At 28.8% G+C, this 26083-nt stretch overlaps 1 protein-coding gene across 1 annotated transcript in view; it reads left to right on the forward strand.

The window, feature by feature from the left end:
• Nucleotides 1–26083, forward strand: part of Fatp1 (Fatty acid transport protein 1) — a 107730-nt gene that overhangs the window by 80085 nt on the left and 1562 nt on the right. The window contains exons 5-12 of the mRNA XM_076906831.1: nucleotides 4275–4512; nucleotides 15856–16090; nucleotides 19561–19762; nucleotides 22299–22491; nucleotides 22564–22704; nucleotides 23427–23561; nucleotides 24990–25147; nucleotides 25235–25388. Of these exons, the coding sequence (XP_076762946.1) occupies nucleotides 4275–4512; nucleotides 15856–16090; nucleotides 19561–19762; nucleotides 22299–22491; nucleotides 22564–22704; nucleotides 23427–23561; nucleotides 24990–25147; nucleotides 25235–25388 (1456 nt within the window). The remainder of the gene's footprint in view (nucleotides 1–4274; nucleotides 4513–15855; nucleotides 16091–19560; nucleotides 19763–22298; nucleotides 22492–22563; nucleotides 22705–23426; nucleotides 23562–24989; nucleotides 25148–25234; nucleotides 25389–26083) is intronic.

A 26083-nucleotide genomic window follows, 5' to 3' on the forward strand; every position in this document is an offset into this window, starting at 1 on the left:
CAATTACAAAGCGTTGAATTCCAAAGAGTTCAATTGCAAAGCGTTGAATTCCAAAGGGTTCAATTGCAAAGCGTTAAAGTGTAAATATTTCAATTGCAAAGGGTTAAATCGCAAAGATTTCAATCACAAAGGTTTCAATTGCAAAGGCTTCAATCACAAAGATTTCAATTTCAAAGCATTCAATTGCAAAGCGTTGAATTCCAAAGAGTTCAATTGCAAAGCATTCAATTCCAAAGGGTTCAATTGCAAAGCGTTAAATTGTAAATATTTCAATTGCAAAGGGTTAAATCGCAAAGATTTCAATTGCAAAGGGTTAAATCGCAATGATTTCAATTGCAAAGAGTTCAATTTCAAAGCATTCAATTGCAAAGATTTCAATTGCAAAGTATTCAATTGCGAAGCGTTAAATTGTAAAGATTTCATTTGCAAAGGGATCAATCGCAAAGATTTCAATTGCAAAGGGTTTTCTATTGAAATAGAAACATCCTATTGCTGAAAGACATTAGCAATAGAAACTACTGCTAAAATTTACCCTTTTGTTAATTCATCCTTCTGCAAATGAAATTCACTTGTTGCAAATTAAATTCACTCTTTCCCAAATTGAATTTGTCATTCTGCTAATCATATTTACCCTCTTCGCACAGAAGAGCAAATTTAATTTGGAAGAGAGTGAATTCAGTTTGTGAATTCAACAAGTGAATTCAATTTGCAGAAGGATCAATTAGCAAATGAGTAAATATTAGCAGTAGTTTCTATTGCTAACGTCTTTCTGCAATAGAAAATTTCTATTTCAATTGAAAACTTGAGGGGATACAATTTGCAAAAGGATGAATTAGCAAATGGATAATTTTTATTTAGAAAAGGGTACGTGTGTTTAGCAAAAGGGTGAATTTAATTTGCAAAATGGTGGATACAAGAAAACGCCAACAACAAAGGTTTAATCCTTTGCACTCTGATGTTTCCTTACAGAGGACATTGCAACTCCAAAGTATCACTTGGATGTATTCTCTGAGAGGATATTAGAATTAATAAAACTTATTCCACCGTAACTTTTTGATAAAACCATCTCCCTCAAGGTTTCTATTGAAATAGAAATAAATTTCCTATTGCTAAAAGACGTTAGCAATAGAAACTATTGCTAAACTATTCCTCAGAGATTGCTATCGTACCAATAGTTTCTATTGCTAACTTCTGATGGCAATAGAAAATTTCTATTGTCATTTCCAATTTCAAAAATTGCTGTTTTAGCAATAATTTATGTCGCTAACTACTTTTACCAATGAAAAGTTTCCAATTTTAAAGATTGCTATCTTAGCAATAGTTTCTATTGCTAACTTTTCCTAGAAATAGAAAATATCCAATCTCGAAGAATAATCTTTTAACAATAGTATGTATTGTAAATTTCTCTTAGCAATAGAAAATTCTGAATTTCAAATATTGCTATCTTAACAATAGAAAATTTCCAATCTCAAAGAATGCTATTTTAACAATAGAAATAATTGCTTACTTCTAGCAGTAGAAAACTCCTATTTTCCAAGATTGCTATTTTAGTAATCGTTTCTATTGCTAGCTTCTGCTACTAATTGAAAATTCCCACTTTCAAGGAATGCTATCTTATCAATAGAAAATTTCTAATCTCAAAGAATACTATCTTAGCAATAGAAATTATTGCTTACTTCTCCTAGCAATAGAAATTCTCAATTTCGAAAATTGCTATTTTAGTAATCGTTTCTATTGCTAGCTTCTGCTACTAATAGAAAATTCCCACTTTCAAGAATTGCTATCTTATCAATAGAAAATTTCTAATCTCAAAGAATACTATCTTAGCAACAGAAATTATTGCTTACTTTTCCTAGCAATAGAAATTCTCAATTTCGAAAATTGCTATTTTAGTAATCGTTTCTATTGCTAGCTTCTGCTACTAATAGAAAATTCCCACTTTCAAGGATTGCTATCTTATCAATAGAAAATTTCTAATCTCAAAGAATACTATCTAAGCAATAGAAATTATTGCTTACTTCTCCTAGCAATAGAAATTCTCAATTTCGAAAATTGCTATTTTAGTAATCGTTGCTATTGCTAGCTTCTGCTACTAATAGAAAATTCCCACTTTCAAGGATTGCTATCTTATCAATAGAAAATTTCTAATCTCAAAGAATACTATCTTAGCAATAGAAATTATTGCTTACTTCTCCTAGCAATAGAAATTCTCAATTTCGAAAATTGCTATTTTAGTAATCGTTTCTATTGCTAGCTTCTGCTACTAATAGAAAATTCCCACTTTCAAGGATTGCTATCATATCAATAGAAAATTTCTAATCTCAAAGAATGCTATTTTAACAATAGAAATTATTGCTTACTTCTCCTAGCAGTAGAAAATTCCCATTTTTCAAGATTGCTATTTTAGTAATCGTTTCTATTGCTAGCTTCTGCTACTAATAGAAAATTCCCACTTTCAAGGATTGCTATCATATCAATAGAAAATTTCTAATCTCAAAGAATACTATCTTAGCAATAGAAATTATTGCTTACTTTTCCTAGCAATAGAAATTCTCAATTTCAAAAATTGCTATTTTAGTAATCGTTTCTATTGCTAACTTTCCCTAACAGTAGAATATTCCCAATTTCACCGAATGTTATCTTAGCAATAGTTTCTGTCGCTAACTACTTCTGCCAATAAAAAATTTCCTATTTTAAAGATTACCATACAATAATTTCATTTGCTAACTAACAATAATTTCTATTGCTAACTACTCCTAACATTAGAAAATTTCTAATCTTAAAGAATAATATCTTAGCAATAGTTTTTATTACTAATTTCTCCTAGCAATAGGAAATTCGCAATTTCAAAGATTGCTTTCTTAACGATAGAAAATTTCTAATGTCAGAGAATAATGTCTTGGCAATAGTTTTTATTGTAAACTTCTCCTAACAATAGAAAATTTCCAATCTCAAAAAGCACTATCTTAGCAATAGTTTCGAACAAGCAAAGGGTTTATACTTATTCCACCGTAGCTTTTTGATAAACATGTTTCCTTCAATTTTTCTATCAGAATAGAAATATTTCTACCACTGGTAGACGTTGGCAATAGACGCAACAACTATTTAAACACAGCTATTAGAGCTGTCCGCCAAGACCCAGAGTGCAAAAGTTTAAATTAGACTATAACAACCGAGAACCCTCTGCATTGGTCCCTCAACAACCTATTAGGATCATAAACTTTGACAAATGTCTAAACTGATCTCTCAATGATTTACTCAAATAAAAAATGAAATTAAATCTAAACTGAAATTAATTGATCAAATTGATTAATGAAATTAATTTAAACAAATAAAAAATGATTTAATGCAATTAAATCAGATATCTAAACTGATCTTTCAATGATTTACTCAAATAAAAAATGAAATTAAATCCAAAATGAAATTAATTGATTAATTGCTTTCATTAAAGCAGAATTTTTTAGCATTATTCTATTTTGCAATACCTCCTTTTCTAAAGTAGAATTTTTGAACATTATTCTGCTTTGTAACACATTTCTTTAAGGTAGAATTCTTAATTATTATTTTGTCTTGCAACACCTTTTGTGAAACTGCAATTGTTTAATATTATTCCACTTTGCAATGCTTTCCATTAAAGCAGAATTCTCTAGCATTATCCTATTTTGCAATATCTTCCTTTCTAAAGTAGAATCCTTGAACATTATTTTACCTTCAACACATTTCTTTAAAGTAGAATTCTTAATTATTATTTCATTTTGCGACAATTTTCATTAAACTACAATTCTATAATATTATTCTACTTTGCAATATCTTCCTTTTTAAAGTAGAATCCTTGAACATTATTTTACCTTGCAACACATTTCTTTAAAGTAGAATTCTTAATTATTATTTTATTTTGCGACAATTTTCATTAAACTACAATTCTATAATATTATTCTACTTTGCAATATCTTCCTTTCTAAAGTAGAATCCTTGAACATTATTTTACCTTCAACACATTTCTTTAAAGTAGAATTCTTAATTATTATTTTGTTTTGCAATACCTTTTATTAAACTACAAATCTGTAATATTACTCTACTTAGCAATATCTTTCTTTAAAGTAGGATTTTTTAATATTATTCTACTTTCCAACTCCTTTCGTTAAACTAGAATTCTTGAACGTTATTCTACTTTGCAATATCTTTCACCTTAAAGTAAAATCCTTGAACATAATATTTTACCTAAATTGATTAATGAAAAATAAATCAAAATCAAATAAAAAATTTGCTTTCAGGTGGAGGATTACAGCAATAAGGTGGCTACGGTGTTTAGCACCTATGGATATCGCAAGGGGGACGTGATTGGTATATTTTTGGAGAATCGGGTAGAATTGATTGCCCTCTGGCTTGGTCTGAGTAAGTTGGGCGTAATAGTACCGCTTATCAATACCAATCTTCGTAAGATTTCCCTTTTGCACAGTATTAATGTGTCCAAATGCCAGGGCCTCATCTATGGAGCGGATTTCACTGATGGTAAGTGTGAAAAAAAAATCACATAATCAACATATAATAACCGTACACCCCACGTTGAACTTTCTGCTTGAGCCAGTAAATATTCTTATTGTTAAACGATGAATACAAGCGAACTCTGATTATTAATTTAACTAACTAATCTAACAGAGCATCCGACTGTTTAACAATCTTATATGGACTATATTTTGGTAATGAAATACTGAAACGGAAGCTGAGTATTTAATTTGTTGCCAGAGATTATTAAAAGGAGAATCATTAAGTGCAATTGTAGGATCTTTATTTCATCCTGACCCGTTATTTGCCTTTTCTCCTTTTTGGTGTCCGTATTCACATCTCTGAAAATGAAATTCACCCTCTTGCGAATCGAATTAGCTTGTTTGATGGAATTTGGTGGAAGGGTATACCTCCTTTGCTTGTATATCAGTGATAACGAAGATTTTTGAGAAGTGGGTTTAATTTTGTTCAATACTTTCTTTAATACTGGCCCGTGGGCTGGTGAATCAGTGGTGCAACTTAGAAAGGGAAGGTGTAGTACCAATAATTTGGAAACGCTTCTATTGCTAACATTTCATAGAAATAGAAAATTCCATATCTCAAAGATTACTATGTTAGCAATGGTTTATATTGCTAACATTTCTTAGAAATAGAATATTTCCATTTTCATTTCTAATCTGAAAGATTGCTATCTTAGCAATAGTTTATATTGCTAACATTTCCTAGGAACAGAATATTTCCATTCCCATTTCCAATTTGAAAGATTAGATCTTAGCAAACAGTTTTTATTGTTAATGTCTAGGAAAGAGCCAAGTGCAAAGGGCTGAACTTGTGAAACTATTGCTAACATCTTCTAGCAAGTTAAAATTCCCAATTTCAAAGATTGCTATATTTTAGGAATAGCTTCTATTGCTAACATTGCCTACAAATAGAAAATTCCCAAAAGTTAGCAAAAGTTTCTGTTACTACCGTCTCCTAAAAATAGAAAATTTCCAATCTCAAAGATTGCTATATTTTAATAATACCTTCCATTGCTAACATTTCCTAGCAATACAAAATTTCCAATTTCAAAGATTGCTGTGCTTAGTAATAGTTTCTGGTACTAATTTTTCCTAGAAATAGAAAATTTGCAATTTTAAAGATTGCTATCTTAGCAATAGTTTCTACTGCCAACTTCTTTTACCACTAAAAAATTTCCAATCTCAAAGATTGCTATTTTAACAATAGCTTCTATTGCTAATTTCTCCTAGTAATAGAAAATTTCCAATCTCAAAGATTGCTATCTTAACAAAATTTTCTATAGCTAACTTTTCCTAGCAATAGAAAATTCCATATCTCAAAGATTGCTATGTTAACAGTAGTTTTTGTTACTAACTCCTAGAAATAGAAAATTCCAAATCTTAAAGATTGTTATCTTAGCAAAAGTTTTTATTGCTAATTTCTCCTAGTAATAGTAAATTTCCAATCTCAAAGATTCCTATCTTAGCAATAGCTCCTATTTCTAACTTCTCTTAGGTTTAGAATATTCCCGATTTAAAAGATTGGTATTTTAGTAATACTTTTTATTACTAACTTCTCATAACAATAGAAAATTCTCAATCTCAAAGATTGCTATTTTAGCAATAGTTTCTACTGTTAACTTTTCCTAGAAATATAAAATTTGCAATTTCAAAGATTGCTATCTTAGTAATAGTTTCTGTTACTAACTTCTACAGAATATTTCCAGTCTCAAAAATTGCTATCTTAGCAATAGTTTCTATTGCTAACTTCTACCAATAAAACATTCCCAATCTCAAAGATTGCTATATTAGCAATAATTTCTATTACTAATTTCTTCTAGAAAGAGATAGTTTCTAATCTGATAAATTGCTATCTTAGCAACAGTTTCTACTGTTAACTTCTCCTAGCAGTAGAAAATTCCTAATTTCAAAGATTTCTATATTAGCAGTAGTTTGTATTATTAATTTCCTCTAACTTTAGAAAATTCCTAATTTCAAAGATTGCTATATAGCAATAGTTTCTATTACTAATTTCTATTACCAATAAAAAATTCCCAATCTCAAAGATTATCTTAGTAATAGTTTCTATTATAATAAAAGTTGGTATACTAACTTCTCTTAACGATAAAAAATTCTCATTCTCAAAGATTGCTATCTTGGCAATAGCTTCTACTACTATCTTCTCTTAGCAGTTTCAAAGATTTCTATATTAGCAGTTGTTTGTATTACTAATTTCTTCTAGCTTTAGAAAATTCCTAACTTCAAAGATTGCTATCATAGCAATAGCTTCTATTTCTAGCTTCTCTTAGGTTTAGAATATTCCCGACTTAAAAGATTGCCATTTTAGTAATAGTTTTTATTACTAATTTCTCTTGGCAATAAAAAAGTCCCAATCTCAAAGATTGTTGTCTTAGCAATAGTTTCTATTACTAACTTCTCTTAACGATAGAAAATTCCCAATCTGCAAATTTGCATATCTTAGCAATATTATTCATTGCTAACTTCTTCTAGTAAGGGAAAATTTCTGTACACAAAATCTTTGCACTCAGTTAAATCTTCAAAGAAGATCTACATCTGAGTAAGTTAGAGTTTCAGAGATTTCTATATCAGCAGTAGTTTGTATTACTAATTTCTTCTAGCTTTAGAAAATTCCTAATTTCAAAAATTCCTATCTTAGCAGTAGCGTCTATTTTTAACTTCTCTTAGGTTTACAATATTCCCAATTTAAAAGATTGCTATTTTAGTAATAGTTTTTATTACTAACTTTTCTTAGTAATAGAAAATTCTCAATCTCAAAGATTGCTATTTTAGCAATAGTTTCTATTATTAACTTCTCTTAAGAATAGAAAATTGTCAATCCCAAATATTGCTATCTAGTAATAGTTTCTCTTAAGAATAGAAAGTTTTCAATCCCAAAGATTGCTATTTTAGCATTAGTTTCTACTGTTAACATCTCTTAGCAACTGAAAATTCCCAATATTAGTGATTGCTATATTTTAGCAATAGCTTCTACTGTTAACATCTCTTAGTAATTGAAAATTCCCAATATTAGAGATTGCTATATTTTAGTAATAGAAGCTATTGCTAACATTTCCTAGCAATAAATATTCCCAGTCTTAAAGATGGCTATCTTAACAATAGTTTTTATTACTAACTTTTCCTAGAAATAGAAAATTTGCAATCTTAATGATTGCTATCTTAACAAAAGTTTCTGTTATTACCTTCTCCTAGAAATAGAAAATTTCTAATCTCAAAGATTGCTATATTTTAGCAATACCTTCTATTGCTAATATTTCCTAGCAATAAAAAATTTCCAATTTCAAAAATTGCTGTGCTTAGCAATAGTTTCTGGTACTAATTTTTCCTAGAAATAGAAAATTTGCAATTTCAAAGATTTCTATCTTAGTAATAGTATCCATTACTAACTTTTACAGACAGAAAATTTCTTGTCTCAAAAATTTCTATCTTAGCAATAGTTTCTATTGTTAACTTCTACCAATAAAAAATTCCCAATCTCAAAGATTACTATATTAGCAATAATTTCTACTACTATCTTCTTTTAGCAGTTTCAAAGTTTTCTATATTAGCAGTAGTTTGTATTACTAATTTCTTCTAGCTTTAGAAAATTCCTATGTTAGCAGTAGCGTCTATTTTTAACTTCTCTTAGGTTTAGAATATTCCCAATTTAAAAGATTGCTATTTTAGTAATAGTTTTTATTACTAACTTTTCTTAGCAATAGAAAATTCTCAATTCCAAAGATTGCTATCTAGTCATAGTTTCTATTACTAACTTCTCATAACAATAGAAAATACTCAATCTCAAAGATTGCTATTTTAGCAATAATTTCCACTGTTAACATCTCCTAGTAATTGAAAATTCTCAATATTAGAGATTGCTATATTTTAGCAATAGTTTCTACTGTTAACATCTCCTAGTAGTTTAAAATTCCCAATATTAGAGATTGCTATATTTTAGTAATAGAAGCTATTGCTAACATTTCCTAGCAATAAATATTCCCAGTCTTAAAGATGGCTATCTTAACAATAGTTTTTATTACTAACTTTTCCTAGAAATAGAAAATTCTCAATTCCAAAGATTGCTATCTAGTCATAGTTTCTATTACTAATTTCTCATAACAATAGAAAATACTCAATCTCAAAGATTGCTATTTTAGCAATAATTTCCACTGTTAACATCTCCTAGTAATTGAAAATTCTCAATATTAGAGATTGCTATATTTTAGCAATAGTTTCTACTGTTAACATCTCCTAGTAATTTAAAATTCCCAATATTAGAGATCGCTATATTAGCAATAATTTCTATTACTAACTTCTAGAAAGAGAAAATTTCTAATCTGATAAATTTCTATCTTAGCAATAGTTTTTATTATTAACTTTTCTTAGAAATAGAAAATTTGCAATCTTAATGATTGCTATCTTAGCAATAGTTTTTTATTGTCAACATCCTCTAGCAATAGAAAATTCCGAAAATTTGCTATGTTAAAAGTTTGCAATAGTTTCTATTGCTAACTTCTTCTAGTAAGGCAAAATTTCTTTATAAAAAAGCTTTCCACTCAGTTAAATCCTCAAAGAAGATCTACACTCCCTTTTTGCTTTACAGCTTCAATAAGTTCTGCAGGTGAGAAAGCAGAAACTAAAGGTCTCGACGTGAAAGAATTGATATCAATGGTGCAATATACCGTGCATTTAAATACACTTGCATACGCTGCGCAGGCACAAGGAATTAGAGGCAATTTAAATAGAACGTAGGAGGAGGCATCGTCGTGACTTCGCATTTCGGAATTCAAATTATCGAGCGTCAATTAATATTCATGCTGTGGGTCCTTTCGTTCACGATGCATCGAGAATAATTGTAATTAATGGAAAACCCTCTACTCGCACGACACGTTCCATTTAAAGTGTACTTGACCATGCGCACGTTCTCGAGAATTAAATACCTCACGCATGCACGCGAAGATGCGAGCAACTGTTTCACAATAACCAGTCGTCTAATTTCGTTTGATTGCTGCTGCAATGCTTAACGAATTAACAGCAATGGAATACGTGAAGGGTGGAACAATGATGGACAACGAGCAACTTCGATTGCTTCAGTTTTAGATTTTTGTTGCTCTAAATTTGATGAAGGTCAATGATCCCAGTTTCTTATGCTTTCTTTTAGTTACACGATGCAGTATTTCTTGGCTGTTGTGGTCTCAATTAATTGTAGCTAATCAGGAATGGATGAATGAAATTTGAAAATGAGTAAATATGATTTATAAAGGGTAAATGAAATTTGAAAAAGGGTAAATATGATTTGTAAAAAGAAAAACTTACATAAACACCTTTGGAAAATTAAGTTCATCCTTTTGAAATTTACAAATGGCAAAATTTGATTAAATATGATTTCTAAAAGGGTAAATGAAATTTGAGAAAGGGTAAATATGATTTGTAAAAAGATGAATGAAATTTAAAAATGGGTAAATATGATTTGTAAAAGGTTGAATGTAATTTGAAAATGGGTAAATATGATTTGTAAAAGGTTGAATGTAATTTGAAAATGGGTAAATATGATTTGTAAAAAGAAAAATTTACATTTACGCATTTGGAAAATTAAGTTTACCCTTTCGCGAACCAACTGAACTCTTTTGCTAATTAAATTCATTTGTTTGTAATGAAATTTACAAATGGCAAAATTTGATTAAATATGGTTTCTAAAAGGGTAAATGAAATTTGAAAATGAGTAAATATAATTTGTAAAAGGATGAATGAAATACACAGTTGCAAAGTATAGTAATATTAAGAAATTCTCCTTCGTTATTCCATTTTGAAACTCCTTTCATTAAAGTAGAATTCTTTAATATTATTCTACTTACCAACTTCTTTCATTAAAGCAGAATTGTCTAATTTTATTCTGCTTTGCCACACATTTCTTTAAAGTAAATTTCTTAATTATTATTTTACTTTGCAACACCTTTTATTAAAGTAGAATTCTTTAATATTATTCTACATATTATTCAACTTTCCAATTCCTTTCATTAAAGCAGAATTCTTTAGCATTATTCTATTTTGCAATATCTTCTTTTCTAAAGTAGAATTTTTGAACATTATTCTTCTTTGCAACACATTTTTTTAAGGTAGAATTCTTAATTATTATTTTGATTTGCAATACCTTTTGTTAAACTGCAATTATTTAATATTATTCCACTTTGCAATGCTTTCCATTAAAGCAGAATTCTCTAGCATTATCCTATTTTGCAATATCTTCCTTTCTAAAGTAGAATCCTTGAACATAACGTTACCTTGCAACACATTTCTTTAAAGTAGAATTCTTGAATATTATTTTACCTTGCAATACATTTCTTTAAGGTAGAATTCTTAATTATTATTTTACCTTGCAATACATTTCTTTAAGGTAGAATTCTTAATTATTATTCTGTTTTGCAATACCTGTTATTAAGCTACAAGTCTGTAATATTACTCTACTCTGCAATACCATTTTTTAAAGTAGAATTCTTAATTATTATTTTATTTTACGAGACTTTTTATTAAACTACAATTCTTTAATATTATTCTACTTTGCAATATCTTCGTTTTTAAAGTAGAATCCTTGAACATTATTTTACCTTGCAACACATTTCTTTAAGGTAGAATTCGAAATTATTATTTTACTTTGCAATACCTTTTATTAAGCTACAAATCTGTAATATTACTCTACTTTGCAATATCTTTCTTTAAAGTAGAATTTTTTAATGTTATTTTACTTTCCAACTCTTTTCATTAAACTAGAATTCTTTAACATTATTCTACTTTGCAATACCTTTCTCTTTAAAGTGAAGTCCTTGAACATTATTTTACTTTGCAAAACCCTTCTTTAAATTAAAATTCTTTAAGATTATTCTACTTTGCAACTCCTTCCACTAAACTAGAATTCTTTAGCATTATTCTATTTTGCAATATCTTTCTTTCTAATGTAGAATTTTTTAACATTATTGTGCTTTGCATCATATTTCTTTAAAGTGGAATTCTTAATTATTATTTTGTTCTGCAATACAGTTTATTAAACTACAATTCTTTAATGTTATTATAATTTGCAATACTTTTCTCTAAAGCAGAATTATTTAGCTTTATTCTATTTTGCAATATCTTCCTTTCTAAAGTAGAATCCTTGAACATTATTTTACCTTCAACACATTTTTTTAAAGTAGAATTCTTAATTATTATTTTATTTTGCAATACCTTTTATTAAGCTACAAATGTGTAATATTACTCTACTTTGCGATACCTTTTTTAAAAGTAGAATTTTTTAATATTATTCTACTTTTCAACTCCTTTCATTAAATTAGAATTTTTTGACATTATTCTATTTTGCAATATCTTTCTCTTTAAAGTAAAATCCTTGAACATTATTTTACCTTGCAAAACCTTTCTTTAAACTAAAATTCTTTAAGATTATTCTACTTTGCAATATTTTTCTCTTTAAAGTAAAATCCTTGAACATTATTTTACCTTGCAAAACCTTTCTTTAAACTAAAATTCTTTAAGATTATTCTACTTTGCAATATTTTTCTCTTTAAAGTAAAATCCTTGAACATTATTTTACCTTGCAAAACCTTTCTTTAAACTAAAATTCTTTAAGATTATTTTCCAATCTAACGAAAACATTCTCATAAAATACAGCAAAAATTTTCTTCTTCGAAAATTAACTTAATAAAAAAAATTACAAAACCTTTCTTCAAACTAAAGTTCTTTAAGATTATTCTCCAATCTAACGAAAACATTCTCATAAAATACGGCAATAATTTTCTTCTTCGAAAATTAACTTAATAAAGAAAATTAAACTTAAGATTAACTTAAATTAACTTAAAAAGCTTATAAGCTTTCTTGGACGGATCAAACTTTGGAACATCTTCCACTAAACTAGAATTCTTTAGCATTATTCTATTTTGCAATATCTTTCTTTCTAATGTAGAATTTTTTAACATTATTGTGCTTTGCATCATATTTCTTTAAAGTGGAATTCTTAATTATTATTTTGTTCTGCAATACAGTTTATTAAACTACAATTCTTTAATGTTATTATAATTTGCAATACTTTTCTCTAAAGCAGAATTATTTAGCTTTATTCTATTTTGCAATATCTTCCTTTCTAAAGTAGAATCCTTGAACATTATTTTACCTTCAGCACATTTTTTTAAAGTAGAATTCTTAATTATTATTTTATTTTGCAATACCTTTTATTAAACTACAAATGTGTAATATTACTCTACTTTGCGATACCTTTTTTTAAAGTAGAATTTTTTAATATTATTCTACTTTCCAACTCCTTTCATTAAATTAGAATTTTTTGACATTATTCTATTTTGCAATATCTTTCTCTTTAAAGTAAAATCCTTGAACATTATTTTACCTTGCAAAACCTTTCTTTAAACTAAAATTCTTTAAGATTATTCTACTTTGCAATATTTTTCTCTTTAAAGTAAAATCCTTGAACATTATTTTACCTTGCAAAACCTTTCTTTAAACTAAAATTCTTTAAGATTATTCTACTTTGCAATATTTTTCTCTTTAAAGTAAAATCTTTGAACATTATTTTACCTTGCAAAACCTTTCTTTAAACTAAAATTCGTTAAGATTATTCTACTTTGCAATATTTTTCTCTTTAAAGTAAAATCCTTGAACATTATTTTACCTTGCAAAATCTTTCTTTAAACTAAAATTCTTTAAGATTGTGTAAGATTGTGTAAGATTGTAATCTAACGAAAATATTCTCATAAAATACAGCAATAATTTTCTTCTTCGAAAATTAACTTAATAAAAAAAGTTAACTGAAATTAACTTAATAAAAAAAGTTAACTGAAATTAACTTAATAAAAAAAGTTAACTGAAATTAACTTAAAAAACTTAAGCTTTTTTAGAGGGATCAAAATGTCTCCTTGGTAAGCTCAGCGTTAACCAGCTTACATAAAACAAAATTTAAGTTCCATCGCGTGTGACTGATGGAACAATAGGAAATAGAACTAACTACCCTGGAATGAAAGAAAATTAGGTGTTCGGTTGCGTGTCTTGGTCGATTCCATTGAACCATTTTACGATTACGCAACGTTAGTGGGCTGTTGCGTTCACTGGTTAACGTTTCAAGTGTAGACACAGGTAGAATTAATAATCGTGATCGTTATCAACGAAATTCTAGTTTCACTCACTTCGTCGAAATTTCCATCCTCTTATCTCACTCGTGGTTTCATGTTAAATTAGATTTTGGATGTCCAATCGATGGCGCGCAATTGTTAAGATACAGATTTGACGATTCTTTGAGTAATAAAGAATTATGATACGTTATCGCCATGCTGTGTCGATGATAACCAGTAATAAGTGGATTAATATGATTGCTTGAGCTTTGCAAAGTTTTTTGACCTCCTTTCGTTGTTGCCATTTTAGATATTTGCACTCTGAGAGTGGACGTAGGTCCCAGACTTTTAAGAAATCTGATTTTTACCAACACTATTTACTATTTAAGAAAGATACGAATGAATTGAAGTTTTTTGACCTCCTTTCGTTGTTGCCATTTTAGATATTTGCACTTTGAGAGTGGACGTAGGTCCCAGACTTTTAAGAAATCTGATTTTTACCAACACTATTTACTATTTAAGAAAGATACGAATGAATTGAAGTTTTTTGACCTCCTTTCGTTGTTGCCATTTTAGATATTTGCACTTTGAGAGTGGACGTAGGTCCCAGACTTTTAAGAAATCTGGTTTTTACCAACACTGTTTACTATTTAAGAAAAATACGAAAGAATTGAAGTTTTTTGACCTCCTTTCGTTGTTACCATTTAAGATATTTGCACTCTGAGAGTGAACGTAGGTCTCAGAGGATCCAAATTTTTAAGTAATCTGGTTTTTACCAACACTATTTATTATTTAAGAAAGATACGAATGAATTGAAGTTTTTTGACCTCCTTTTGTTGTTACCACTTAAGTTATTTGCACTCTGAGAGTGAACGTAGGTCCCAGAGGATCCAGACTTTTAAGAAATTTGGTTTTTACCAACACTGTTTACTATTTAAGAAAGATATGAATGAATATTGAATAAGAATAATAATTTATACAAAAATAATGTAACGATAATTCATACTTAAAAAGTAAAATACTTAATTTTACATTCTTGGGTTTCTGGAGGACTTGAAGTCCATACGAGTGTTAATCAACGTACAGCTTAATTAATATTAAAGTAAACTTTCTGCAGAAGTACTATCTTTAACTGATTCGATTGAGAAAATAATTATTGCAGTTTTAATGCACGCAGATTAAAATATCTTTTGATCAGGGTTTCTTAAACTTTGTGGAGACTCCGTAAGCAATGCTTGCAGACATTTCTTCTAGTTCTAAATAATTAACTTTAAGACACAAGAGAACGCAAAGATTTACAGTAAATATCAAACTTGACAAATGGAAAATAATAAATAAAAATCACAGTTTAAGAAACTCTGCTTTAAAAATAAGTTTAAGAAACTCTGCTTTCCAAAATACACAGATTTGTATGAATTTATTTTGTGGAGGATGTCCCAAAGCGAATACATTCATTTCAGTTTTATTTCCTTGGCAAAATATCTGTTCACTCAATATTCAAAAATTTCTTCTAGCCGTGCTGGACATTCTCTGCTTTAAAAATAAGTTTAAGAAACTCTGCTTTCTAAATTACACTGATTTGTATGAATTCATTTCATGGAGAATGTCCCAAAGCAGATCAGCGTTCAAATTGAATTTATTTTAATCCTATTTGCTTTTAAAAAATTTCTTCTAGCCGTGCTGGACATTCTCTGCTTTAAAAATAAGTTTAAGAAACTCTGCTTTCTAAAATACACTGATTTGTATGAATTCATTTCATGAAAAGTGTCCCAAAGCAGATGCGTTCAGATTGAATTCATTTTAATCCTATTTTCTTGGCAAAATATCTGTTTAATCAACGTTAAAAAATTTCTTCTAGCCGTGCTGGACATTCTCTGCTTTAAAAATAAGTTTAAGAAACTCTGTTTTCTAAATTACACTGATTTGTATGAATTCATTTCATGAAAAGTGTCCCAAAGCAGATGCGTTCTGATTGAATTCATTTTAATCCTATTTACTTGGCAAAATATCTGTTTACTCAACGTTAAAAAATTTCTTCTAACCATTCTGGACATTCTCTGCTTTGAAAATAAGTTTAAGATACTCTGCTTTCTAAAATACACTCATTTGTATGAATTCATTTCATGAAGAATGTCCCAATGCGGGATACGTTAAGATTAAATTCATTTTAATTCTATTTACTTGGCAAAATATCTGTTTAATCAACGTTAAAAAATTTCTTCTAGCCGTGCTGGACATTGTCAACGCGCTGGATTCGAAATTGGCGTTGTACAGACTCGGTAATTTACCTGACTCGAAAGTTTCCAAGTTAGAGGAGAAGGACTTAGCCGCTGTTCTAGCGGATGTACCACCGACGCCACCGATTATCCAAGATAAAGGCTGCTTCAATGATAAGCTATTGTATATCTTCACCAGCGGCACGACTGGTCTTCCTAAGGCTGCGGTTATAACAAATTCTAGGTGAGAATTGTTTATGAAATTGCCAACGCTTTGAAAGAAGAAGCGACAGTATTGTTATTACATCAAAGGATCTTAAATTGGATGTTGCAAACGATGACTGTAAAATTACCTTTTTCTGTTTGTAGGAGTGATTTTTGGAAAAATCTTCTTGTAAATGTAAAGTAAAATCTTCTTGCTTTTTGTAACGTAAATGGTGTAGCCTTTACAGTCGTTATTTCTTTCTGAGTAGAGAAAAAAAACTGTGCGACAATGCGTAACAATTTATAAGTCTCAGGATTAACTAAAAAATGGCACCATTAATAACAAATTCATACTATTTCTTTTGTTAAGTACTGAATGTTGTTTGTATGAGAGTTGAAGTAGATTTGTAATTCTAACAGTCGTCATTTCTTTTGAGTAGAGAAAAAAATTGTGACAGTATTGTTATTACGCCAGAGGATCTTAAATTGGATGTTGCAAACGATGACTGTAAAATTACCTTTTTCTGTTTGTAGGAGTGATTTTTGAAGAAATCTTCTTGTAGATGTAAAGTAAAATCTCCTTGCAAATGTAAAGTAAAATCTTCTTGCTTTTTGTAAAGTAAATGATGTAGCCTGCCTTCATAGTTATTTCTTCTGACCAGACAAAAAGAACTGCGACAATGCGTAACAATTTATAAGTCTCAGGATTAACTAAAAAATGGCACCATTAATAACAAATTCATACTATTTCTTTTGTTAAGTACTGAATATTGTTTGTATGAGAGTTGAAGTAGATTTGTAATTCTAACAGTCGTCATTTCTTTTGAGTAGAGAAAAAAATTGTGACAGTATTGTTATTACGCCAGAGGATCTTAAATTGGATGTTGCAAACGATGACTGTAAAATTACCTTTTTCTGTTTGTAGGAGTGATTTTTGAAGAAATCTTCTTGTAGATGCAAAGTAAAATCTTCTTGCTTTTTGAAACGTAAATGGTGTAGCCTTTACAGTCGTTATTTCTTCTGAGTAGAGAAAAAAAACTGTGCGATAATTAATAAGTCCTAGGATTAACTAAGAAATGACTCTATTAATAACAAATTCATACTATTCCTTTTGTTAAGAACTGAATATGGTTTGTATGAGGGCTAATTGAAGTAAATTTGTAATTCTAACAGTCGTCATTTCTTCTGAGTAGAGAAAAAAAACTGTGCGACAATTCATAAATCCCAAAATTAGCTAACAAATTGCACCATTAATAACATAAATTCATATTATTCTTTTTGTTAAGAACTGAATGTGGTTTGTATGAGGGCTAATTGAAGTAAATTTGTAATTCTAACAGTCGTCATTTCTTCTGAGTAGAGAAAAAAAACTGTGCGACAATTAATAAGTCCCAAAATTAGCTAACAAATTGCACCATTAATAACATAAATTCATATTATTCTTTTTGTTAAGAACTGAATGTGGTTTGTATGAGGGCTAATTGAAGAAAATTTGTAACTCTAACAGTCGTCATTTCTTCTGAGTAGAGAAAAAAAACTGTGCGACAATTAATAAGTCCCAAAATTAGCTAACAAATTGCACCATTAATAACATAAAATCATACTATTTCTTTTGTTAAGAACTGAATGTGGTTTGTATGAGGGCTAGTTGAAGTAAATTTGTAATTCTAACAGTCGTCATTTCTTCTGAGTAGAGAAAAAAAATTGTGCGACAATTAATAAGTCCTAAGATTAGCTAAGAAATGGCACCATTAATAACAAATTCATACTATTTCTTTTGTTAAGAACTGAATGTTGATTGTATGAGGGCTACTTGAAGTAGATTTGTAATTTTAACAACCATCATTTCTTTTGAGTAGAGAAAAAAACTCTGACAATGCATAACAATTAATAAGTCCTAGGATTAGCTAAAAAATGATACCATTAACAACAAATTCATACTATTTGTTTTGTTAAGAATTAAATGTTGTTTGTATGAGGGCTAGTTAAAGTAGATTTACAATTCTAATAGTCGTCATTTTTTCTAAGTAGTGAAAAAAAACTGTTTGACAATGTGTAACAATTAATAAGTCCTAGGATTAGCTAAGAAATGGGCTCTATTAATAACAAATCCATACTATTCCTTTTGAATGTTGTTTGTATGAGAGCTAGTTAAAGTAAATTTGTAATTCTAACAGTCGTCATTTCTTCTGAGTAGAGAAAAGAACCTGTGATACAATTAATAAGTCCTAGGATTAGCTAATAAATTGCACCATTAATAACATAAATTCATATTATTCTTTTTGCTAAGAACTCAATGTTGTTTGTATGAGAATTACTTGAAGTAAATTTGTAATTCTAACAATCGTCATTTCTTCTGAGTAGAGAAAAAAAATTGTGCGACAATGTGTAACAATTAATAAGTCCTAAGATTAGCTAAGAAATAGCTCCATTAATAACAAATTTATACTATTACTTTTGTTAAGAACTGAATGTTGTTTGTATGAGGGCTAGTTAAAGTAGATTTACAATTCTAACGATTAAGATGTTCATTTCTAAACAAAGAGAGTACCAGATATGTGGAAAATGAATCATGCTTGAGGACGAAACTTACATTATAGACTTATATTTCCTGGCATAGTAGTTTCAGTCAATTCTCAAGCAAATTTCCTGAAAGAAATCAATGTTTTCTAAATTTTTTTTTAAGTAGTTGAATTCGTGATTTTATTTATTTACCTTTAATTCTATTGAAGATAATATCAGAAGATGAAGAAATATATGTATATAAATATATAAATGTTCTCAGTTTAATCATGGAATCTCCAGATCTGCAATATTTAATATTAATATTAGTAAATTGCAAAATATGAATGAAAAAAGAAACAATTTAATGAAATTATTTAGATTTAACTCTTTAACTGCTGGTAATTCAAGTGCTGCAATATTTAATATTAAAATTAGTAAATTGCAAAATATGAATGAAAAAAGAAACAATTTAATAAAATTATTTAGATTTAACTCTTTAACTGCTGGTAATTCAAGTGCTGCAATATTTAATATTAAAATTAGTAAATTGCAAAATATAACTGAAAAAAGAAACAATTCATTAAAATTATTTAGATTTAGCTCTTTAAATGCTGCAATATTTTATTAAAAATAGTAAATTGCAAAATATGAATGGAAAAAGAAAAAATTCATCGAAATAATTTAGATTTAACTCTTTAACTGCTGGTACTTTTACCACAGCTGAAAAAAATAAGTACACACATATTAATTTTCCATTATTGAAGCAATGTTCCATTTAAAAATATTTCTTTCGCTTTTATTTCAGTGGTACACAAGCCACAGCCACTGTTAACAAAAATTAACTTATTATTTATGAACCACAGCACAGTGAAAGAGTTAACGTTTCTCTCCAGAATTGTTGAAATTAACTTATTATTTATGAACCACAGCCGCAGTCAAAGATTTAATATGTTTCTCCTCAGAATTGTTGAACGTAACATTCTAACTAATGATAATGATTTTTAGGTACATGTTCATAGCACTTGGTATATACATAATGGGAAAGTTTAAGACGACAGATGTAATTTATACACCATTGCCATTGTACCATACAGCCGGTGGTATAATGACCGTTGGCACAGCTCTTCTTTGTGGAACAACAGTTGTGATAAGGAAAAAGTTCTCTGCGAGTGCTTACTTTCCTGACTGCATCAAATATAATTGTACGGTGGGTGTTATTTATATTTCTATTAATTTCTTAATGTTATTATAGAAAGAAAACGGTAAGTGGATGTATTTTAGCCACTTACGGGTATCTGAAACGGACTACAATGGGTATATTAGAAGAATATGAAGATATTTGATAGATATATGTATGCAAAAGTATAGTTGTAGTGAATAGATCTGATGTATTAGTATGGTATTGACCTTTTGTATTTGGAAGAAGAAGTAACGGTATTATTATTTATATAATACTTGGAATTTGTTAATGGAATATTTATGTTAGGAACTGGGATTTATTTGTACTGTGTTCAATGAGGAGTCCTCGAGTTTCAAGATTTCAATTGCAAAGCATGCAATCACAAAGTATTCAATTGTAAAGGGTTCAATTGCAAAGTGTTCAATCGTAAAGGGTTCAATTATAAAGCAATCAATTGCAAAGGGTTAAATCGCAAAGAGTTCAATCGCAAAGATTTGGATTGCGAAGGGTTCAATTGCAATGGGTTTAATTGCTAAGCGTACTATTGTAAAGATTTCAATCGCAAAGGGTTCAATCATAAAGAATTCAATTGAAAAGCGTTTAATTGCAAAGCGTTCAATTGCAAAGCATCCAGTCGCAAAGATTTCAATTGAAAAGGGTTTAATTGCAAAGCGTTCAATTGCAAAGCATCCAGTTGCAAAGATTTCAATTGAAAAGGGTTTAATTGCAAAGCATTCAATGGCAAAGCATTCAGTCGCAAAAATTTAAATTGAAAAGGGTTTAATTGCAAAACATTCAATTGCAAAGCGTTCTATTGCAAAGATTTCAATTGCAAAGGGTTCAATCGCAAAGCATTCAGTTGCAAAGGGTTCAATTGCAAAGCATTCAGTTACAAAGGGTTCAATCGCAAAGCGTTCAATTGCAAAGGGTTAAATCACAAAGCGTCCAATTGCAAAGCGTTCAATCGCAAAGCATTCAATTGCAAAGCGTTCAATCGCAAAACATTGAATTGCAAAGCGTTCAATTGCAAAAATTTATATTGCTAATATTTCCATTCTTATTTGCAATCTCAAAGATTACTATCTTAGCAATAGTTTATATTGCTAACATTTTCTGACATAGAAAATTTCCAATCTCAAAGATTGCTAACTTAGCAATAGTTTCTATTACTAACTTCTCTTAGCAATAGAAAATACCCAATTTCAAAGATTTCTATATTAGGAGTAGTTTGTATTACTAATTTCTTCTAGCTTTAGAAAATTCCCAATTTCAAAGATTGCTAAGGGCTCCAATTGCAAAAGGTTCAATTGCAAAGGGTTCAATTGCAAAGCATTCAATTACAAAGGGCTCAATCACAAAGGGTTTAATTGCAAAGCGTTCAATTAAAAAGATTTCAATTCCAAAGCGTTTAATTGCAAAGATTCCTATTACAAAGGGTTTAATTGCAAAGTGTTCAATTGCAAAGATTTCTATTGCAAAGAGTTTAATTGCAAAGTGTTCAATTGCAAAGGTTTCAATCGCAAAGCGTTCAATTGCAAAGATTTCTATTACAAAGGGTTTAATTGTAAAGTATTCAATTGCAAAAGCTTCAATCACAATGCGTTCTATTGCAAAGGGTTTAATTGCAAAGTGTTCAATTAAAAAGATTTCAATGGCAAAGGATTCAATCCCAAAGCATTCAATTGCAAAGATTTCTATTACAAAGAGTTTAATTGCAAAGTGTTCAATTGCAAAGAGTTCAATCACAAATATTTGAATTGCAAAGATTTCAATTGCAAAGAGTTCAATCACAAAGATCTGAATTGCGAAGAGTTCAATTGCAATGAAAAATGGGTTTAATTGCGAAGAATTTAACTGCAAAGTGTTCAATTGCAAAGGTGTAACATTTCTCAATATTATTTTAAAATAGTCTCAATTGCATAGAATTAATATTTCTCAATATTTTTTAAAATAGTCTCAATTGCAAAGGGTTCAATCACAAATATTTGAATTGCAAAGATTTCAATTGCAAAGAGTTCAATCACAAAGATCTGAATTGCGAAGAGTTCAATTGCAATGAAAAATGGGTTTAATTGCGAAGAATTTAACTGCAAAGTGTTCAATTGCAAAGGTGTAACATTTCTCAATATTATTTTAAAATAGTCTCAATTGCATAGAATTAATATTTCTCAATATTTTTTAAAATAGTCTCAATTGCAAAGGGTTCAATCACAAAAATTTGAATTGCAAAGGGTCCTATCGCAAAGGGTTCAATTGCACAGGGTATAACATTTCTCAATATAATTTTAAAATAGTCTCTCTCAATTACACAATATCAATATTTCTCAATAATATTTTTAAATAGTCTCAATCGCAAAGGCTCAATACTTTATCACACAATACAACGATTTATTATGCCCTTCGCCTTCAAAACTAAACTTGGTCCTTCTCAAATATATAAAAATAATATATATAAAATATATTCATGATGGTTTGGAAGATCCTCAGTCATTATATCCATAAAAGGGTATCCATTAATTCCATTGCAATATTCAATCCAACAATTAGTTAACTATTTTTTCAGATCGGTCAATATATCGGTGAAATGTGCAGATACATTTTAGCTGTACCCCCAAAACCGGAAGACAAGCAACACAATGTTAGACTGATATTTGGGAATGGTTTGAGGCCACAAATATGGACTGATTTCATGAATCGATTCAACATTCCACGAGTCGTTGAATTTTATGGAGCAACTGAAGGCAACGCCAATATCAGTAAGGATGCTTCGCTTATTACTTCTTTCTTGTTATTTCCATATCATTCATCGATGACTATTTCTTCTTTAGTAAACGTGGACAATACTGTTGGAGCTGTTGGTTTCGTGTCACGAATAATCCCAGCAGTGTATCCAATCTCCATTATAAAAGTAAATGCGGAAGGGGAGCCTATCAGGAACGCTAAAGGCTTGTGTCAAGAGTGCGAACCTAGTAAGTCCTCCGCATCAGATTAAAGCTTACTATTTAATTAGCTATGCTACAAATGTGAAAAACAGCACTAAATTTATTTTATATTTCTTTAAAATTTGTTGAAAATACAATTTATGCAGTTCTTGAAACTTTCTAACTGCATAAATTCCATAAAAATTTATTGCTTATCTACTCATTATTTAAAATGCTTCAAATGTGAAGAAACGGCACTCAATTTATTTTATATTTCTTTGCAATACTTTGAAAATACAATTTGTTGCAGTTCTTGAAACTTTCTAACTGCATAAATTCCATAAAAATTTATTGCTTATCTACTCATCATTTAAAATGCTTCAAATGTGAAGAAACGGCACTCAATTTATTTTATATTTCTTTACAATACTTTGAAAATACAATTTGTTGCAGTTCTTGAAACTTTCTAACTGTATAAATTCCATAAAAATTTATTGCTTATCTACTCATCATTTAAAATGCTTCAAATGTGAAGAAACGGCACTCAATTTATTTTGTATTTCTTTACAATACTTTGAAAATACAATTTGTTGCAGTTCTTGAACTGCACTTTCTTTACAATATTTCAGAAATAAAATTTACGCAGTTCTTGAAACTTTCCAACTGCATAAATTCCATAAACTAACTATAATATCTTATTATTTTGTGTTCGAACAGAGATATTGTCTTCATTTCATCTCATCGTTAATAAAAGACTTTGCTGGTTTCAGATGAGCCAGGCGTCTTCATTGGAAAAATTGCTAACAATCCGTCTAGAGCGTTTTTGGGATACGTGGACCAGAAAGCGTCTGAGAGAAAGATAGTTCGTGATGTGTTTAGCAAAGGCGATTCAGCGTTTATATCTGGTACGAATTAATTTCATTAGCGAAGCTTGCTATCCATCCATTATTCTGGATTTGTTGCACTGGGACTGTTCAAAATTAGCTTTATTAGTAGAAATATAGTTATTATAAATAATATATTAATTTATAAGTCAAGATATTAATAATATTGTTCAAGATATTATATTTTATTAGTCAAGAGATTTATAATTAATTTATTAGTTAAGATTAGTTGATATTTCTTCACTTCTTCTTCTTAAGGATAAGTTGACCACTGATAAACTTTACTAAATTATATTCTTCATTTGCCAAAGAGAAACACTCAAGATATTAATAATATTAATTAAGATATTATAATTTATTAGTCAACAGATTTATAATTAATTTATTAGTCAAAATTAGTTGATATTCCTTTGCTTTTTCTTCTCATGGATAAGATAACCACTACGTTTACTAAATTATCTTCTTTATTTGTTGAAAAGAAACACTAAAAATATTGATAATATTAATTAAGATTTTATAATTTATTAGTCAAGAGATTTATAATTAATTTATTAGTCAAAATTAGTTGATATTCCTTTGCTATTTCTTCTCATGGATAAGATAACCACTGCGTTTACTAAATTATCTTCTTTATTTACTGGAAAGAAACACTCAAGATATTAATAATATTAATTAAGATATTATATTTTATTAGTCAAGAGATTTATAACTAATTCGTTAGTCAAGATTAGTTGATATTCTTTCATTTCTTCACTTCTTCGCTTCTTCTTCTCACAGATGAGATGACCACTGCGTTTACTAATTTATTTTCTTTATTTGCCAAAGAGAGGTTTATTTGCTCAAGATATTAATAATATTAGTCAAGATATTATAATTTATCAGTCAAGAGATTTATAATTAATTTATTATTCAAGAATAGTTGATATTCCTTCGTTTCTTTCTTTCATGGATGAGATGACCACTGTGTTTATTAAATTGCATTTTTTATTTGCTGAAGAGAAACACTCAAGATATTAATAATATTGGTAAAGATATTATATTTTATTAGTCAAGAGATTTATAATTAATTTATAACTCGAGATTAGTTGATATTCCTTTGCTTCTTCTCACGGATGAGATGACCACTGCATTTACTAAATTATCTTCTCCATTTGCTGAAGAGAAACACTCAAGATATTAGTAATATTAGTCAAGAGATTTATAATTAATTTATTAGTCAAGATTAGTAAATATTCCTTCGTTTCTTCCTCTCACGGATAAGATGACCATTGCGTTTACTAAATCATCTTCTTCGTTTACTGAAGAGATACAGTCGCAGCTGCAGACTTATTTCTGGAAACAAAAAATTCAATATTAATATCAGAACTATAACAACACAATTAAATAGTCTTTCCACTTCGCAAAGAGTAAATCTGTTACGCCTGAGATTGTCTTCTTCTTTCTTCGTAGGCGACATTCTGATAGCAGACGAGTTTGGCTATTTATACTTCAAAGACAGGACAGGCGACACTTTCAGATGGAAAGGAGAAAACGTGTCCACGACTGAAATAGAAGCAATTATCAGTAATCTTATCGGCTACAGAGACTGCATTGTATATGGAGTCGAGGTAAAAAAAAAAAATCATACAAAATAACAGCTATTTTTTACTAATAAAATACACAATTCAATTAATCTACTTATTTTCTTTTGCTAGATTCCAGGCCTCGAAGGTAGAGCTGGAATGGCAGCAATACACGATGAGAAAGGAACGCTAGATATGAATCAATTATTAGTCGAACTAAAGGAGAATTTAGCAAGTTATGCGATACCTAGATTTATTAGGATTTTAACTAAAATTGATCTCACAGGTACTTGTATAACTAATACGCATACGTACAATCTCTGTTAATCGAGTTAAACAGATTTCTCCTAATTGTTTAAGGACAGTATTCAATTTTAAATAACAATTGAGCTATTTATTTTATTTACAATCTCTGTTAATCGAGTTAAACAGATTTCTTCTAATTTTTTAAGGACAGTATTCAATTTTAAATAACAATTGAGCTATTTATTTTATTTACAATCTCTGTTAATCGAGTTAAACAGATTTCTTCTAATTTTTTAAGGACAGTATTCAATTTTAAATAACAATTGAGCTGTTTATTTTATTTACAATCTCTGTTAATCGAGTTAAATAGATTTCTTCTAATTTTTTAAGGACAGTATTCAATTTTAAATAACAATTGAGCTATTTATTTGATGTACAATCTCTGTTAATCGAGTTAAACAGATTTCTTCTAATTTGTTAAGGACAGTATTCAATTTTAAATAACAATTGAGCTGTTTATTTTATTTACAATCTCTGTTAATCGAGTTAAACAGATTTCTTCTAATTTTTTAAGAACAGTATTCAACTTTAAGTAACAATTGAGCTATTTATTTTGAAAGTGACTTAAGTTCATTTATACTTAATTTGAGATATTTAAGAGTTTCAACAAAATTGAGCGTTGAGAAAGAAATAAGTGAGAAAGAGAAAAATGAGAGCGTTTCAACAAAATTAAAA

The sequence above is a fragment of the Xylocopa sonorina genome, chromosome 14 (genome assembly GCF_050948175.1).
Source record: "Xylocopa sonorina isolate GNS202 chromosome 14, iyXylSono1_principal, whole genome shotgun sequence".
NCBI lineage: Eukaryota > Metazoa > Arthropoda > Insecta > Hymenoptera > Apidae > Xylocopa > Xylocopa sonorina.